Source organism: Drosophila santomea, unplaced genomic scaffold (assembly GCF_016746245.2).
Source record: "Drosophila santomea strain STO CAGO 1482 unplaced genomic scaffold, Prin_Dsan_1.1 Segkk63_quiver_pilon_ctg1_scaf, whole genome shotgun sequence".
In the NCBI taxonomy this organism is placed as follows: Eukaryota; Metazoa; Arthropoda; class Insecta; order Diptera; family Drosophilidae; genus Drosophila; species Drosophila santomea.
Window position 1 is genome coordinate 518,896 of NW_025318995.1, and position 20,296 is coordinate 539,191.

General features: G+C 40.6%; 1 protein-coding gene across 2 annotated transcripts in view; it reads right to left on the minus strand.

Moving 5' to 3' along the window:
* Nucleotides 1-20,296, minus strand: part of LOC120457614 (angiopoietin-2) — a 190,773-nt gene that overhangs the window by 78,571 nt on the left and 91,906 nt on the right. The window contains exons 4-5 of one of the 2 annotated variants that reach the window (XM_039645122.1): nt 17,942-18,073; nt 17,702-17,889 (exon numbers count right to left, since the gene is read on the minus strand). The exons of the other annotated variant lie outside the window; for it this stretch is intronic. Of the exons in view, the coding sequence (XP_039501056.1) occupies nt 17,702-17,889; nt 17,942-18,073 (320 nt within the window). The remainder of the gene's footprint in view (nt 1-17,701; nt 17,890-17,941; nt 18,074-20,296) is intronic. 2 annotated transcript variants of the gene reach the window in all.

Here is a 20,296-nt window from a genome sequence, read left to right on the forward strand (position 1 = left end):
TTCCTCGCCATTCGAGTCTTGCAACAGCTGGCGGAGGATATCCAAGTGCCATTTCCAAATGCCAGCCGCATCATCCAGCAGCACATGTACGTCGACGACGTTCTGGCAGGGGCGAATTTCGTAAACGAAGCCCAAAGTTCGATTCGAGAGTTGCAAGCAGCCCTAAGTGCCTCCGGGTTTCCGCTAAGAAAGTGGACCTCGAACAACAAAAGCGTCCTTAAAGACGTCCCGGCCGAACACCTCCTTCATAGCGAGTTCCTCGACATCGATGCCGAAAGCACGGCCAAGACGCTCGATATTCGGTGGAGGGCAAAGTCCGACGAATTCTATTTCGTTCCCCCCGAAATAGTTGTGGAACCCTCCTATACAAAGCGAGAAGTTTTGTCCCAAATCGCTAGGTTGTTCGATCCTGCCGGGTGGCTCGCGCCGTTCATAATCCGTTCAAAAATGTTCATGCAGGAGATTTGGTTGCAGAACTTAGGCTGGGACGATAAGCTTCCCACTGAAATGAGTCAGCGGTGGCAATCGTTTTTAGACGAGTATTCCGACCTCAACCAGATCCGCGTTCCGAGATGGATCTGGTACCAGCCTGAGGTCATCATAGAGCACCACGGTTTCTGTGACGCGTCTCAGAGAGCCTATGGAGCGGCTTTATACATCCGCGTCGAGATGGGGCAATAGATCCTGACTCGCCTGCTTACAGCCAAAACACGAGTGGCCCCGGTAAAAACCGTCTCCCTTCCTCGGCTAGAGCTCTGTGGTGCCGTGCTGTTAGCCGAAATGGTGACAGCAATCCTTCCGCACATGCCCTCAGCCAGTTCAGATATCCGCTGCTGGACAGATTCCACAATCGTCTTAGCCTGGCTACGAAAGCCTGCGTGCAACTGGACCACATTTGTGGCCAACAGAGTTGCCAAGATCACGCAGGCGACGCCAGTCGACTGTTGGGCACACATTCGCTCAGAACAAAACTCCGCCGATCTAGCCAGTCGAGGCGTATCCCTACATGAATTGGCAGAAAACCATCTCTGGTGGCACGAACCAGAGTGGCTGCAAGGGCCACGAGAGCTATGGCCAGCACAAAGCGACACTCTTCCAGTGACATTTTGTCAAGGCCCCGTCCATCGACTTTCTCGAACGTTTCTCCAAATTGGACAAGGCCCTGCGAGTTCTGGTCTATGTTCAACGCTTCCTTAAACGCTGCCGCAAAGGTTCATTCTTGCCCAATTCACGCCCTACAAGTGAAGAGATCCGAGAGGCAGAACGAACTCTGACCTCCATTGCGCAGCGCAGAGCATATGGCCAAGAGCATCAGCATCTGACCGAGAAAAGGCCTCATCCAGTGTCAAGTCCTTTGGTGAATTTGTTCCCGTTCATTGACCAACACGGCCTTTTAAGGGCGTGCGGCCGTCTCACTGCCTCCAAAACCCTGCAATATGATGAACGTCATCCGATTATTCTCCCCTATGACTATAGACTGTCGCGCCTCATCGTCCAATTTACTCACCAGATTACTCTTCATGGCGGTAGTCAATTGATCGTACGCCTGATCCGATCGAAGTATTGGATTCCTAAAATCAAGAATCTGGTGAAGGCTGTGGTCAATCCGTGTAAGATTTGCACGATTACAAGAAGAGACTCCAAACACAGCTGATGGGCGATTTCCCGACAGATAGAGTCTCCTTCTCGAGGGCGTTCACCTACACGGGTATCGACTATGCCGGCCCTTTCGAAATAAAAAATTATACAGGGAGAGCGTGTCTCATAACGAAGGGATATGTTTGTGTGTTTGTGTGCTTTTCCACGAAGGCTATCCATTTGGAACCCACTTCCGATCTAACAACCGAGAAATTTCTAGCGGCCTTTGCTCGTTTCGTAGCGAGGCGCGGTTGTCCTCAGCGGGATAATGGTAAGACCTTTGTGGGGGCGGCAACTTGTATTTCCAGGGACTTTCTCTAAGCTATCAAAGAGTCCGTGACTGATGCATATAGCCATCAGGGACTCGTATGGCGGTTCATCCCACCAGGGGCTCCACATATGGGGGGTTTGTGGGAAGCAGGGGTGAAAAGCTTCAAAACCCTATTCCTTAAATCGACGTCAGCCCGCAAATATACAATTGAGGAGCTGGCGACGCTTCTCGCTAAGATTGAGGCTTGCCTCAACTCTAGACCCCTCTCCCCTATGTCCGAAGATCCCTCAGATTTGCTGGCCCTCACACCAGGCCGTTTCTTTATTGGAGGGCCGTTGCTTTCCACGGCGGAACCCGAGATAAAGGGCGAAGCCAAGTCGATAATAAATCGATGGCAACACCTCAAGGCACAACATCAGCAGTTTAGTGCACGTTGGAAAGAGGAGTATCTTAAAGAACTCCATAAACGAAATAAATGGCAATTTCCGACCAGGAACCTCCAAGCCGACGATATGGTATTTGTCAAGGAGGACAATCTACCACCGAACGAATGGCGGCTCGGCAGAATCGTTTCTGCCTTTCCAGGAGCCGACGACCGCATTCGAGTCGTTGAGATCCGTACGTCTCGCGGCACCATAAAACGCCCTGTCCACAAAGTTATTCTTCTATCGATGGAGGACAAAGAGTCCTCCGTTCCTAGGGATTAGGGCACTTCCCCCATTCCGGGGCCCAAATAGTAGTCGGCTTATACTAAGCTTTTTTATTTCTTTTATTGGCAGACTTACTCACTTCCTACAGTAATGGCTCCTCGTCCTCGTGCCACCCAGTCGTTGGAAAGCAGACGTACTCGAGGTATTAAATCCTACCGCTGCCGAGTCTGCTCTGGAATCCATCCTCTTCGGAAGTGCAAGAGGTTCCACAAACTGAGCGCTGAAAAGCGCCTTCGGGCAGTACTTATCAATAAGTACTGCTCGAACTGCCTCGCCCATCAGCATTCAGGAGGAGACTGCCGCAGCCAAGAGGGCTGCAAGAAGTGTGGAGGAGACCACCACACTCTCCTCCACATGCACGAGGTCCTCCCCGCTCCGACCCCGGCATCGCTACCAGCTCCGACGCGCAGAGAGCGCCATCCCGCTGCACCTCGTCGTGTCCGGATTTCCGGCACTCCGCCACCAGCCCCAGTCGCCAACAATCGCCCGCGGCCGAAGGTCTCCGTCGCGTCTCCAGCGGTAGCAACGGGGCAGCAGAAAGCTGTCCCTATCCTGCCTACAGCCATCGTCGTGCTGGACACGGGCTCGAAGACCTTCGAGACCGGGGCCATGATCGACCCATGCATGCCGGTGAGCAGCATCGACCGGTCGTTGGCGGCTGCGTTCCGGCTGGAAGACGACGAGGTCTGCTCGGTGACACTCCGGTCCCGAACAAGCACCTTCCGACTCAACGTCGCCCTGAAGATCGAACCCAGCCTAAGGATCCGGACACCTATCCGAGCTCTGAGCGACGCCGCAACGGCCAAGTTTGACGGTGTTCGTCTCGCGGACGAGCGCTTCCACCGGCCGGCCTTACTGCAGCAGCTCTTACTGCAACATCCAAAATCACAAATACTAAAATTAATTCAAACAAGACCAACGCACAAATCGAGCAACTCGTCCACGTAAAACGACGCTTACGCAGAGAATGGCAATCTTCTAGATCCTCAACTGCAAAACAAAAGCTAAAAGTAGCCACACGAAAACTGGCCAACGCTCTGAAACAAGAAGAGTAAGACGATCAGCGCCGATACATAGAGCAACTCACAGCAACAGGCACGAAACATAAGTCACTGTGGAGAGCCCACTCAACTCTTCGCACACCGACTTAAGCCGTTTTGCCGATAAGGAATTCCTCAGGCGGCTGGGCCCGTAGTGATGCAGACAGAGCCACCACATTTGCAGCTCACCTACAAAATGTGTTCACGCCAAACCAGGCTACTAGCACGTTCTCGCTACCGTCCTCACCCGTAAACTGCCACCAGCAACACACCCCAATTGTGTTTCGTCCTAAAGAAGTAATTAAAATAATCAAAGACAACCTCAGCCCGAAAAAATCCCCGGGCCGCGACCTTATAACACCGGAAATGATCATCCAGCTGCCTCACTTTGCAGTTCGCTACATAACCCAGCTCTTTAATGCCATCACCAAACTTGGTTACTTTCCACAACGATGGAAGAGGTCGATTATCATAATGATTCCAAAGCCTGGTAAGGACCACACAGTCCCTTCATCTTACAGACCAATAAGTCTACTGTCATGTATTTCGAAACTATTCCAAAAATGCCTGCTGGTCCGACTTAATCTACATCTGAGAACCCACAACATAATCCCAGCCAATCAATTTGGATTTCGCGAATGCCACGGAACCATTGAACAGGTGAATCGTATAACAACGGAAATAAGAACTGCATTCGAAAATCGCGAATACTTTACAGCAGTATTTTTAGACGTATCCCAAGCATTCGAAAGCACACACAAACTTCTTACCTCTATGACAGAAAGTTTGCTGTGCGGTGCAACACTGCCACTTCCACTGATCATGTAATTGAAGCTGGAGTCCCCCAAGGCAGCGTTCTTGGGCCAACCTTATACCTCATCTACACCGCCGACATCCCTACAAATAGTCGCTTAACGGTATCCACATTTGCCGACGATACAGCTATCCTTAGCCGTTCAAGTTCCCCTACCCAAACTACAGCACAGCTGGCATTGCATCTCGCCAACATTGAGAAGTGGCTCTCTTACTGGTTCTCCGCTCAGCCTAGATCACAAAGTCTTACTCTACAATTCTGTATTGAAACCTATATGGACCTATGGCTCACAGTTATGGGGCAATGCCAGCAACAGCAATGTTGACATCATACAGCGAGCACAATCAAAGATTCTGAGAACCATCACTGGGGCACCGTGACACGTTCGGAATGAAAACATCCAAAGAGACTTAAATATCCCATCAGTTACCAATGCAATTACGGAACTTAAGGAAAAATACCATAGCAAGCTTTACTCGCACCCCAACCACCTAGCGAGAGGTTTAACCCAGCTCAGCAGCCGTTCCCGTCTCCGGCGAAAAGACCTACCAACCTAGCGAAGAAATTTTTAGGGCCGTTTAATCATAGAACAGTTGGAAAAATAATACAACTGTTTAGAAAAAAATACGTGTTATAGTTAAGATTTTTAAACTTATTGTTAGTTCTTAAACAAAAAGATTCAATAAATAAAAGCAAAGTAATAAAAAAAAATATATATATATTATTGTCCATGTATAGGCGGTTAAAGTTGGTACATATATGGTGGTATCGACTCTAAGGTATTGTAGATTATTATAAATGTTTGCGTGAGAGGGGTTGAAACAGAATCTATTGGGTTTGTGTTTCTAATATGTTTGTTCTGTAGTTTATTAAAGTGTTGCAAGTGGAAATTATGTGTTCTAGTGATAGGTCGTCGTTGCAAAACGTCCAGACAGTGGTTTACGTTTGGTCGAAGTATGATTTGTGTATAATTTTTGTGTGTCCAAGCTCTTTTATTTTTATTTGGTCTCCCAGTGAACCGACAAATATTTGCTTATGCCTATTTGGTAGCTGTTTACTTGGGCTTATGGTTTGGTACTCAGTGGCCGATTTTGCTAAATAAAAAAATCCATACCAACCATAACTAATTTTATTAATCAAACTTTTTAGTATTTATGGGTACTATAATAATAAATACGCTTGACATGAGCAAATTGTGTATAACGAGAAATTTTGGAGTGTGCATACTTGCTAAATGTTGTTGTTGCAATATGGAATTGACCAAGCTTCAACTAGGCTTCGTCTATTTCTGGCTTATGCCAGAAAGTGGTTTGCGATATATCGCTCTCTTAGGAGACACTAGAATTGTGCTGATGGTTTTATGGCAAATGTCGCTGAGAACGCCAGAAATTTCTGCTTCCAGCCGCTGTATTTCAGTTTAATTAATATTTGGCCGGCTATGTCATTGATGATCTACGCTACCGAGAACGGTTAATTAGATCATTTCCTTATTTTAATTCGTCATATAAATGCAAAAAATGTAGTACTCACATGCAATAACATAATGCAGCTCTAAGCACTTTCGGCTAAGTGCAGTCAACTATTATTAAAGGCGTCGCAATACTGATCGCTTAAAGTGTGAAGTTTTACGAATATTACGTATATATTATTACATATATTATGTATATAATATTATATGTATATGTATATAATATTACATATATTATGTATATAATATTTCATATATTATGTATATAATATTACATATATTATGTATATAATATTACATATATTATGTATATAATATTACATATATTATGTATATAATATTACATATATTATGTATATAATATTACATATATTATGTATATAATATTACATATATTATGTATATAATATTACATATATTATGTATATAATATTACATATATTATGTATATAATATTAAATATATTATAAATATAATATTACATATATTATGTATATAATATTACATATATTATGTATATAATATTACATATATTATGTATATAATATTACATATATTATGTATATAATATTACATATATTATGTATATAATATTACATATATTATGTATATAATATTACATATATTATGTATATAATATTACATATATTATGTATATAATATTACATATATTATGTATATAATATTACATATATTATGTATATAATATTACATATATTACGAATATATTATTATATATATACGTTATTATGTATATTATTACATATATTACGTATATATTATTACATATATTACGTATATATTATTACATATATTACGTATATATTATTACATTTATTACGTATATATTATTACATAGATTACGTATATATTATTACATAGATTACGTATATATTATTACATATATTACGTATATATTATTACATAGATTACGTATATTATTACATATATTACTTATATATTATTATATTATTATATATACGTATATATTATTACATATATTACGTATTTATTTTTACATATATTACGTATATATTATTACCTATGCATATTACGTATAGATTATTACATATATACGTAAATATTATTACATATATTACGTATATAAATTAACATCTGAAGAAAGCAGGGGGAAAGTAACTCCCCAACATAATCATCCTAAGAAGACATTATTACAACCAAGTTGCAGTTGCGCTCGACCACACCGCACTCGGACGATAATAAGGAAGTAGTTCATCGCGGGAAAAGGGCGGTAAGGTAACAGCACACTACTTCCTGTCATTCAGATAACTTACAATCCAATTTAGGTGATCAACAGGAAAACCTAATAAATCAAGTTTCCTTACTAAAAGTGTATGATTAACAGGGTCAAATGCTTTACTAAAATCCATATAGATGACATCTGTTTCGAGATTATTTTTGAAGTCCTGTACTACAAAGGAGGTTAGCTCCTGAAGGTTAGTAGTTGTTGTTGTGCGTTTCATGAACCCATGCTGACATGGTGATATAAGAATAATAAGAAGTGATAAATAAGAAGTGAAAACGTTTTCAAAAAGCTTAGGGATACCAGACAATTTGGAGATTCTTCTGTAATTGCTTGCATCTGAATTGCTTCCTTTTTTATGGAGAGGGATCACAAAGGACTTATTCCATATATGGGGGAACTGTGAAGATTCCAGAGATAAGTTAAACAGTTCCGTAGAGGCTTGCACAAGGCTTCCGCACAGAATCTAAGCACACAGCCAGGAATTCCGTCGGGACCTGGCGAATAGACAGGCTTAACTCGCTGAAGATCATAAAGCAGTGAGCTTTCGTTTAAAGTGGGACAGAATATTAAATTTGACTTTGATACCGCGTAAGAGTAAGGCCGTTCAGAATGAGGTAACGTAGAATATGTGGCTTGAAAAAACTTGGCAAATAGATCGGCTATTGCCTGATCCGATGTTACCGAAGTGTTTTTTTTTTTTAAATAGCGAGGAAGGGTAACTGGTTGTTTTGCGCTTAGTGTTAACGAAATTATAAAACTGTTTGGGATCCTGTGCGAACTGGAACTTACAACGGTTTAAATAATTCTTATAACACTGACGGATAGTACATCGGAACACAAGAGTTGAAACATGATTTAATTGCTGTATAAAAAATATCTATGGCATCGGCCATTTTGTTGCAAGAATATAGATCGGACCAATTAAAGCCAGATATAAAAAGCTTTAGCCTCCAAAAGTTTGCCTTACGAAAACAATGAATTCGTTTGGTCGAATTATCTGGCCTCTCTTTTATTACGGTACCTGTGTCGATTGTCACCTCGAAAATTGGATGGTATGTATCTTCTGGTTGACTAAGAGGTGCTACTCTAGTCAGAATAAACGACCAAGAGAATTTCGAATATAATTAACTTGCGACAACGATATGTCAAGCAAGCCGTCAATAAAGTCAAGCTGTGCTATAGGCAGGAAAATATTCGACTGTTTTTCTGTGGACCACTTAGTGCCAGGTATATTAAAGTCACCTAGAACAACTAGTTGGTCCCTATCGGACAGTCTGTTTGAAACGGATTGGATAGCGGACAAATGGTTAATATATTCAGGAAGTTCAGAAAACGGCGGAATGTACGAGCACGTAATAATATAAACATAGCTATCAGAAAATGACAGCTTTACGTATAAGAATTCTAAGTTACGAAACTCATCAAAAAGTACCTCCTCTGACGTGTGGGTAGACCTAACAGCAATTAGGACTCCACCTCCCCGCCTGGAGGGACGATCATGCCTGTATACTGTGTATATACCTGGGAAAACTTCGGAGTTAAGTATCTCCGGTTTTAACCAAGTCTCTGTAAACACAATAATATGGGATGCAAAGGAAAGGCTATTAGAACACAAATTAGTTAGCTTACTACACAAGCCTCTTACATTTTGATAACAGATAGTGAGACTAGATTTTAGTGTTTTGAAGATAAAGAAGTAGAAGTAGTAGAGGAGGATGGGGCAGTGATCTGGCCACTTGTGGGAAGTTTAATTCCCACGGGCCCTTTTTTTCTATTTTTAATCTTAGCTACAAACTGTTTCACAATCATACTTTCCGGCCAAAAATCACCAGAACATATGGTTGAGAATAGTTCATTTGGGACAGTTATCTTGAAAGATGAGATGTCCCTAGCATAAGAAAAGTTAAATTTTTCCACTTTTATGTTGTCGGCTTTTGTTTTGTCTTGTATATAAGACAGTACATCAGATGATGTTTGATCAGGGGAAAGCCGAGAAACAAAAATTTGTTTCTTTAGTGGAACCACCGAGAAGGGTTTTGGCACTGCAGGTTGTATTTCTGAAGTGCCAACTAGTGCCGGTAGTCCGGACTCAATATTTCTTTGTGGTGGTAAACAATTCGGGACGGGTGGAATCACCGGTTGAGAAACCAGTGCGGACAAGACGGAATCTGTAGCAATCCCAGGCTGGACTCCCTCCACAACCGATTGATCGGATTGCACCGAATCTTTTTTAGCTGTCGATCTAAGCAACATTTGAGGGTTTGCTGCGATCGTCAACTGATCAGCTGTGGAGTCCTGTTGATCACTTGCCGAAGGTTGCGGGGCATTCCCCTTAGGCAGCCTACCACCAGCGGCTTTCTTGCGCTTTGGAGATTCTTCTAGTAGTTTGAGGCTATTAAATTGTGAATCAAGCGCAGAAAGAAGATCATCAGCTCGACGAAAAATAATTCTAGCCACGCCAAATCTGCTGATCAGTCCTTTCAAGCCACCTTCAGTTTGGCGCATACAGAGTTGCATTTCATTCGCAACTTCTAGGCAAGTATCACAACGGTATTTTAGATTAGGTCATTACTTGTTCGGCCGTTAAACCCAGCGCACTTAGTGTGCACCATTCTATCACATAGCCAACAGGTCATTTTTGACTGCTCAGGCTTTATTACCTGACGGCATTTGTTATGGAAGCAGACAACATTGGTTTCCATGTTTAATTGGGTTTTGACCACTGTACCAAAAGACAAAATCAGAAAATGTACCGTAAGAGCGCAGTCTGCACTTTAGGATTTTGTGTGGGAGAGCGAGAGAGCGGGTGCACCGTGCAGTTAAGTACAAAAACAACACCAAACAGCACTACGGACAACGCACGAAAGAGAGAGTAAACAAAACGCAAAGACAGAAAGAGAACAGATTGAATTAATTTATTAAAATAATGCACATATCACAAAAGATTCACTTGCGAAGCGAACGGAACTTTAACTAGTACGGATTACGAAATTGAATTATTAAAGAATTTGTTAAATTCCACCGCTGGATTTAGCAAAACAAAAATAAATTTCTTTTTTTTTATTATTACTTTGCTTTTATTTATTGAATCTTTTTGTTTAAGAACTAACAATAAGTTTAAAAATCTTAACTATAACACGTATTTTTTTCTAAACAGTTGTATTAATTTTTCAACTGTTCTATGGTTAAACGGCCCTAATAATTTATTCGCTGGGTTGGTAGGTCCTTTCGCCGGAGACGGGAACGGCTGCTGAGCTGGATTAGACATCTCGCTAGGTGGTTGGGGTGCGTGTACAGCTTGCTATGGTATTTTTCCGTAAGTTCCGTGATTGCATTGGTAACTGATGGGATATTTAAGTCTCTTTGGATGTTTTCACTCCGAACGTACCACGGTGCCCCAGTGATGGTTCTCAGAATCTTTGGTTGTGCTCGCTGTATGATGTCAACATTGCTGTTGCTGGCATTGTCCCATAACTGTGAGCCATAGGTCCATATAGGTTTCAATATAGAATTGTAGAGTAAGACCTTGTGATCTAGGCTGAGCGGAGAACCAGAGTTGATAAGCCAGTGTAAGTTGTTGGCTTTGAGTTTAAGTTGGGTTTTTTTGGCTTCAATGTGCCTGCGCCATGTGAGTCTTCTGTCAAGGTGTACTCCTAGGTACACTACCTCATCTGCTTTCGGGAGTGGTATGTTGTTCAATAAGAGCGGTGGGCAGTCTTGTCTGTTTAGCGTAAACGTCACGTGCTTGCATTTTTGCTCGTTTACTTTTATTCGCCAGTCAGAGAGCTACTTCTCAACGTCGATGAGGTGCATTGCCAGCTGTGCTGTAGCTTGGATAGGGGACCTTGAACGGCTTAGGATAGCTGTATCGTCAGCAAATGTGGATACCGTTAAGCGACTATTTGTAGGGATGTTGGCTGTATAGATGAGGTATAAGGTTGGCCCAAGAACGCTGCCTTGGGGGACTCCAGCCTCAATTGTATGATCAGTGGAAGTGTTGCACCGCACTGCAAACTTTCTGTCATAGAGGTAAGACTTTAGAAGTTTGTGTGTGCTTTCGGGTAGGGCTGTTTTAATTTTAAACATTAAGCCGTCGAGCCAGACTCTGTCGAATGCTTCGGATACGTCTAAAAATACTGCTGTACAGTATTCGCGATGTTCAAATGCAGTTCTTATTTCCGTTGTAATACGATTCACATGTTCAATGGTTCCGTGGCTTTCGCAGAATCCAAATTGATGGGCTGGGATTATGTTGTGGTATCTCAGATGTAGATTAAGTCGGATCAGCAGGCCTTTTTCGAATAGTTTCGAAATGCATGAGAGTAGACTTATTGGTCTGTAAGATGAAGGGACTGTGTGGCCCTTACCAGGCTTTGGAATCATTATGATAATCGATCTTTTCCATCGTTGTGGAAAGTAACCAAGTTAGATGATGGCATTAAAGAGCTTGGTTATGTAGCGAACTGCAGAGTGTGGCAGCTGGATTATCATTTCCGGTGTTATAAGGTCGCAGCCGGCGGATTTTTTCGGGCTGAGATTGTCTTTGATAATTTTAGTTACTTCTTTAGGACGAAACTCAATTGGGGTGTGTTGCTGGTGGCAGTTTACGGGTGAGGACGTTAGCGCGAATGTGCTAGTAGCCTGGTTTGGCGTGAACAGATTTTGTAGGTGAGCGGCAAATGTGGTGGCTCTGTCTGCATCACTACGGTCCCAGCCGCCTGCGGAATTCCTTATCGGCAAAACGGTTTCAGTCGGTGGGCGAAGAGTTGAGTGGGCTCGCCACAGTGACTTGTTTTGTGCCTGTTGGTGAGAGTTGCTCTATGTATCGGCGCTGATCGTCTTCCTCCTCTTGGTTCAGAGCGTTGGCCAGTTTCCGTGTGGCTACTTTTAGCTTTTGTTTTGCAGTTGGGGATCGGGAAGATTGCCATTCTCTGCGTAAGCGTCGTTTTATGTGGACGAGTTGCTCGATTTGTACGTTGGTCTCTTTTGAATTAATTGTAGTCTTTGTTATTAGTATTTTTCTGCTTGTTTTCCAAATCTGAATTTTCCGGGCTGAGCTTTCGCTTTATTGTAATGTAGCTGTCCATTCCAGTCTGCCAGGTCGACCCAGCTTTTTTGTTTACGTTTTCTTTTTGTTTTGCTGGTAGTGCAGAAGAACCGTTTATTGCTTGCGGTTTTGCTTTCGCTGACTCAGTCAGAGCGTGAGCGGGTGCAGCCGATGACGAGATAGAGCGGACTGTCGGTATATCTCCAGCTGTTGTTGTTGGAGGTAGCGAGGCTTCTGTCGGAGCAAAGAGTGCTGGAGAGCAAGAGCGCGCTCTTTCTTGATTTGTTGGTAGAAGATTTGATTTGTTGGTTGTCGGTGAGACGTAGGAGAAGTACGCGTTGTTGCGTTGAACTGAGAGCCGGCGTTTGTCTTGCTCACGCTGACGCTGAGAGCGAGTGTCGTTCTGACTCATAGTTTTATTATTTACGATAACAAATCACTATATATATTTAAGCGATCTTGCATCGCATAGGGCGTCTCTTTCGCTTTCGGATTATTTATTTAGTTTATTTTATTAGGCGTTCACTTCACTCAAAACAACTGATTTTGTGCGGAGCTCGATAATTACACGTCTTCACGCGTCGCCGATCGAACGGAAAAAAATAAATTCGGAGCGTAGAAAAAAAACAAGACCGTTCGCTTTGAAGCTAGAATATGACTCTGATTGATACTGCGAGTCCCTATTATCCTCACAGATGTGCCATGTCCACTTAAACGAATTCAGTTTCCAATTCGATTGGCATTTGCCATAACAATTAATAAGTCCAAAGGCCAATCGATGTGGATTTGTGGCTTAGATTTAAGCACACCATGTTTTTCACATGGTCAATTATATACGTGGCATGCTCTCGAGTGGGTAAACCCTCCAGTTTGTTTGTCCTAGCTAAAAATCGGCTAACCTAGAATACTGTACACGCCCTAGCATTAAGAGAATACATTTCAAGGAATTTAACAAATTATTGTTCGGTATGATGTTATTTTCACATTTCCTTTTCGCGCATTTGCAATAATAGTTGTTTTCATGCTACACAGAGAAAAAAATTGTTTTTGTTTATATAGCATAAATTGAATCCCGGCCAGGTGGGATGAAGTCCGGGTGAGCTTGTATACTTTATAAATGCTTCCTTCTGCCTGTTACATACTTTTCAACGAATCTAGTATACCCTTTGTTACGTCGGCGTATTTGTGCCCGTGTCCTAGGAAGGACTCAGGCCGAGGGAAAATAAATATTAGAAAAGCCTGAGAAAGTTCGTACCGTTTGTCAGTCATCAGTCCTCCAGCTAAGCTGTTGCTTGATCATAAAACGATTAGGCAATGTTTCGACCACATTCCCTCCCCTTCATGCGTCCGCATGCCTGATGGATCGCCGCGGGCCCCGCACCCCTTTTGGAAATTTGTTTTTGTTATTTTGTTTTGTTAAAATAATAGCATAATTTTATTGATTAATAAATTGTTGGCCATGTGCCATGTGTAATGCAGAAAAATTAAAGGCTATCATACAAAGATTATGTCAAGTTGACTATAATTTTTTTTAGCGGGGAGTATCGAACTCATCACCGGGCAACGGTGCGCACTTTAAAAAAAAATGGTTGCCTATCCACGACTACAAACGTCGCTCTGAGGGCTCTTGTTTTTCCATAACAAAAACAAGGCAGATAATCGCCGCTGAAAAGTTTTTTTTATTTAAACAATGTTGAACATTGAACATTTATTGTCTATTAATGAAATGTATTGCCTGGACGAGGCTAACAATAAAATATTTTCTTTTTTAACGACACCCTCCGGTTATCAATTTTACAAAAATATACGTATATTTAGTAATTTTGTTTTTGCATAACAAAAACAAGGCGGATAATCGCCGCTGAAAAGTTATTTTTATTTAAACATTATTGATCATTGAACATTTATTGTCTATTAATGAAATGTATTGCCAGGACGAGGCTAACAATAAAATATTTTCTTTTATAACGACATCCTCCGGTTATCAATTTTACAAAAATATACGTATATTTAGTAATTTTGTTTTTGCATAACAAAAACAAGGCGGATAATCGCCGCTGAAAAGTTATTTTTATTTAAACATTATTGATCATTGAACATTTATTGTCTATTAATGAAATGTATTGCCTGGACGAGGCTAACCATAAAATATGTTCTTTTATACCGACACTTTTCGGTTATCAATTTTACAAAAATATACGTATTTTTACTAATCGTATAAAAATAAAAGAAGCACGACAATATATGCATATATGTATATGAATTAACCCGATAGGTCTCCTTTAAATGCTCAGAGCAAAAAGTCTGGGCACTGTGGTTAGCGTATAAAACGATGTGCCATGACTAAAGTAATTGGCTATGTAGCAGACGCATTCTTAAAGACGCTTCTTAAAGACCACCACCAGTAGAATGAAAAGCCAGAGCCACGATTTAAAAAAAAAAAACTTAAAGCATCAATACGACATAGAGATCATAAATAAAATAAAGAGAAGAAATGCTATTTTCTAGTATGAGTATGTTTCCGTTGTGATGGCGAATGTTATTGTGCAGTTAATTTGGTGAACAGTGAATATGGTACAGTTACGTTATAATTCTGAAGATGTTTCTTGTTTTTAATTGGTTCGGAGTGATGTGTTTATTAGATTTTTGAGGGCCCAGGATGGTCTTTATTTATGGAGCTTTTCTGGTTTGTAGGGAAGATTAAGCTTGGATTTAAGTCTGTTCTATTATTAGTAGTATTTTCCTTGTATATTAATTTAGCTTGACAAACCTATAAATTTGTGTGTTCTATTTCTAAGGAGACAATATTTGCTTCGTAGAGTAAGTTATTTATTGGATTGGAGGAATGGGCTCCGAGGGCTAGACGTATTGCTTAGTTGAACGATTTTTTAATTTTTTGAGATTGCTTTTGGACCGTATTATTGTTTGGCCTTGGCGACATTGAGAAGTGTAAACGTGTTGCAATTAAATTGGATAACGCCCACAAACCGCCCAAAACTGCCACGCCCACACTTTTGAAAAATGTGATATTTTTTCATTTTTGTATTAGTCTTGCAAATTTCTATCGATTTGCCAAAAAACTTTTTGCCACGCCCACTCTAACGCCCACAAACCGCCAAAAACTGTTGAAGACTCTCCTTTGCACTTCCACTAGCTGAGTAACGGGTATCAGATAGTCGGGGAACTCGACTATAGCGTTCTCTCTTGTTTTAATGTTTAAATGGCTGAAATACGTTCGGGATGTGTTGTTTTTTCTATGGTTTGGTCAGTTGGAGAGGGGGTATAGTTTTGTAAGCTGTTTCTGTATTTATTGTTTCGGAACTCTGAAAAGCTATTGTGCTAAAATGTTATAAATTTTGTTGTGTCTCATTGTTCACTGGGTTTGAGATGGCATGAATTTTGTTTTACTGGGTTTAGTCCGCAGAATAGTCTTTTATTGGCCCATATTTTGTATGAAGGGGTAGTGGGTTGGACGGTTGAGGTAAAGAACTAGAAGGGTCTGTTTATTTTTTTACCTACATTTTTCATTTTGTGCGTCTATATTCGATAATGTTTTCTACGGTATAATTTTTATCAGGCAAGTTGTATTTGTTTTCATAGTTGGTCGAGCTGCTTATTCCACCATGGGACCCTGTATGGAAGTATGTTTGGTGAGGTTTGTGCTAGGGAAGTAGGGTATTTCTGGCTTTTTGTTAAGTGAGTACGTTGTACTGTTCTCGGTTGGTTTCTATTAGCTTGAAAAAGGGTCTGTTTAATTTTTGTGTAGAAAATGGTCGCTGCAATGGAGGTCGCTTAGTATTTCCCACTTGGCGTGAGGGGCGATATGTATGTAAGTATTGTGTGTTGAAAGGTGTGTGGGAGATTTGTCGTTTCATATAATAAGTATTTGTTGTTTGGAAGCCCCAGAACGGGTGCTCCCGTAATAGGTGAGGGTGTTTATTGTCTATTAAATGTGTATTGGAGTGTCTGGTTAATAATGTTTTTGGTCGGAGAATGTATGCGGAAAATCTGTTGGTGGCTATATTTGTTAACAGTTTGAAGTTTATTGGGGTTGGTATGTTATTTCTGTATTGTATGTGGCTTTCTTGGAGGAAAATAATGTTTGGAGATAAAATGTTTCTGAGAATAGGGACTTGGCTGTAGTTGCGTACATATCCTTTTAAATGCCATTGAATTACAGTTAAAAACATTTTTGAGAAAATAGAAGTTGCTTGGTAAACCCCATTAGTTTTGACTAGTAATGTCCCAGCGAAACTTTTTTGGCAAGACTTCTCTTAGCTTCCGCATGTGAAGTCTATGATTTTTTTAATCGCGAATGATGAAACTTTCCTTATCTGTTCTCCTTATTACAATAAGTTTGGGTTCGTTAGTTATGGGTTGGTTGCTCTGTGCGGTGCGGCGGCTTCGATGGTTTTGTAACGGTTTCTGTTCAGAACTTGTTTTTACTTTCTTTTGAAGATTTGTTTTGATTCTTATTTGTTTTTTTAGGAAGATTGTAGTTGTTGCGATCACTGGGGCTCCAATATCTTTATTTTTAAAAACGAATGACATTGACGTTTGACATTATAGGATTCGATACAAAAAGTTGGAACCATCCAAATGTTTGGGCTCACTATTGGACTAATACGAAGTGATCCGTGTTATACAAATTTATACGAAATATCAAGACATCAACTTTGCCAACTACTTAGACGGCAACCAATATATCGATTTCATAGCATTTCTTGGAATCCAGCAATCTTACATGGGCATAACGAAAAGCTTTGATTTTAACTCACATCTTTCTCCAATAACAGCAAAATATTTTCGAAAAGCCGTAAATAATCATCAAAGCTTAAGCTTTATCTAGAATGGGCATTAAATAGCGTTTCTGGATACAACAGCTGCCGACATCTAATGATGACATCAATGCAAAAGAGGCCTAAGAGGAAGTTGGATATTTGCACATTTTGTTCCTAATGTGCTAGGAAAGAAAGGGTGCCAGCGAAAACAAATATGTAAGACAATTCAAAAATTACTTGATACATATTGATAGTCTCCTGTTTTTTTAAAAGATTTTAAAAATGAAAGATCAGAAATTTATGTGCGCTTTAAATTGTCTCATTGACTCTTTTTCCCGAGTTAAATACATATAACTCGTTTACCCTTAACCCAGGAGAAGACATTTTTAAATTAAATATGCTGCACGCTTAAGCAGATGTACGGGTGTTATGATAAGTACTTCTAAAAAATTGTTTAGAAAGTTGTATGCTCATCAGTTTATGTTAAAGAATACATATAAAAAAACCTATTATTTCAGACAGGATTAGCTATTTAACTATAAGTGATCAAGATTAAAACGCGACCGCCTCAAGCACGGAGTCGTGTAAATAAATAAAAGTTTAGGGGCGATAGTACGCTTAATAACTTTCGATAGAACTCAGTCCGCAGAATTTAAATATCTTACCGTTTGTTGCCTTCGAAGTCTTCTAGTTCTACACGTAATGAATATTCCTCATTATTTGTCAACATATATATGTTCTCATTACCAAGCCAAAAGTCTTTACTTGGTTCACCGAATCCATTTTTGTAATCGGCCCAGTCTCTGTTAAAATTTTCACGGGAGTCCTTAAAATCGTCGCGCCTTTGTATTACCTAAAATTATCATACTTGATATAATGGTGTGTATGCGTAAGTAATTACTTACCGTCCAACCCCCATCCGTTGTTTCTTGATCGCAGTATACCTTTAAAAACCAATACGTTGTACCTCGAATTTGTAAATAAAATACTCCTGATTGCTTCATTCCAGCATTTAGAATGTCTACACAGGAAAATCCCTTAAATTAAAATATATAAATTGTCAATAAATAAATATGTCAGCATTGCACGATTCTCTAATAAATGCTTGCGTAAACAAGATTTGTCGTTTCCAGGCCCGGCGACAGGGGGGGGGGGGGGGACCCCGGGCCCGGACTTCTGAGGGGGGCCCGAATTTTTGACGGAAACATAACTTATATCATATAGGCCCGGGCCCGGTGACAGGGGGGGGTTGTGTTTCCCCCCGGGCCCGTATTCCCTGTCGCCGGGCCTGGTCGTTTCCAATTTACATTTATTTAAGTTACTTATTCTGAGAAGTTTCTTACTCTTGATTTGGATAAAAAAAAACTATGGAAGGCGCCTTAATTTTCATAACCATGTTTGCCATTAAGCCTATCATGTAGATATTCCATACAAAAATCTTTCATTGTACTCTGACTTCAAAGCGAATGGTCGCTACGCGAGTGAAACTATTCTGATTTGTGCAAAATTTTCAAAATTCTTTTAAATTATTTTTTAAATTAATAGTTTTACAGTTTTAGGTCTTTGTGTTTTGATCACTTTCTTGTGCATTGCCCGTAGTGCTGCTTGGTGTTGTTTTTAAATGCACATTAACCGCACTGTGATTCCGCTATCTTGCTCTCCCACACAAAATCTTGCGTAACATTTAACTGATCGATACAACTTTCGATTTGGTTTTTTTGTACAGTGATCTGAAGCGTAAAACCATGGAAATAAATTTTGTCTGCTTCCGTCAGGTAATAAAGTCTGAGCAGCCAACAACTACTTGTTGGCTGTTTTATCACGCTAAGTGCGATGCTTTTAGCGGCCGAACAAATGATGGCTTAGCTAAGTGCCCAAATCTATAATACTGTTGCGATGCTGGTCTAGGGGATGAATTCGTTTATGCGCCAAACTAAAGGTGTCATGAAAAGACTGATCTGCAGTTTTGGTGTGGCTAGAGGTAGTATTCGTCGATCTGATCCTTTCCGATCCTTTCCGCGCTTGATAGAAAATTAAAAGATACCGGTTCTCAGTCTGTCTTTTCTTTAGTTCTTGGTTAAATTTAACCGTTTCTTATGGTCAGTGTTACAAGAACTAATTAAGCCCATGTAAGGATCAGAAGCAGTTTTATAACACTAAGCGGAAAACAAGCTCTTACCTTCCCTCGCTATTTTTTGAAAATACTGCGGTAACATTGAATAGGGCAACAGCTGATCTATTTGCCCAGTTTTTTTTAACAATATTTTCTACGTAACCTTATCCCGGACTGCCTTACTCTTACGCTGTATTAAAGTCGATTCTATTCGTCAAGTCGAAGCCGGTCTATTCGACGGAATTCCTGGCTGTGTGCTTAGGTTATGTGCTGAAACCTTGTGTAAGCTTCTACTCAAACTGTTTACCTTGTCTCTGGAATCTTCGCAGTCCCCTTACATATAGAAGGAGTCCTTTCTTATCCGTCTCCATGAAATAGTAACTAGGTATCCATCTGGTCCGCTACTTTTCACCGTATTTATAACACTTTCTCGTGTCCTTAGTACGCAGATTATGTTAAGCTATGCATACAGAATAAGGAAATTATTTTCTATTGGAACTTACAATCCGATCTAGACAGCTTTCAAAAATGGTGCTGGTAATACTAAAAGGGCTGGGCGTACTTCCCTGGTACACAAGGCATCAAAAATAATTGTTATCATCCAGCGTCCCACAAGGAAGCCCCCATCCGCTCCTTTTACCCAGACCTTCCCTAGTAATATCCTATTATCTCTAATTTTAATATTTTTTCTTAAAACATAATTCGATTTTACCTATATTATTATATTTTCTTGTCTTTACTGTTTTTTATATCGCGTCTATCCTATCGCGAATCGAGTGGTACGATACACACCAACGCCCCTCAGTCGGCAAAAATTATCACAATTACTTTCAACAATTTCTAATTTTTTGGAGTAGAACAGATTTTTGATTTAACTTGAGTTTTACTCCGCTACTCTTCGTCGTTTTTTCATCTCATTCTCGTCCTGATCGACAACCAGGACCGTCACAGATCGAACGAGATCTAGGATATTACAGTGGTGGTAATGCCGCAAGATGTGTCGGCCGTTAGATCAAATCAGAGCTTTCCTCATAACCACCGTTGCAGAACACCGGAAGTCCCTTAGGAACGCTTCCTTTTCAAGGACTCCCGAATCGCGTTCGCAATCCAGATACTCGCTTCCCTAACTGGACTTCCTATTGACTGG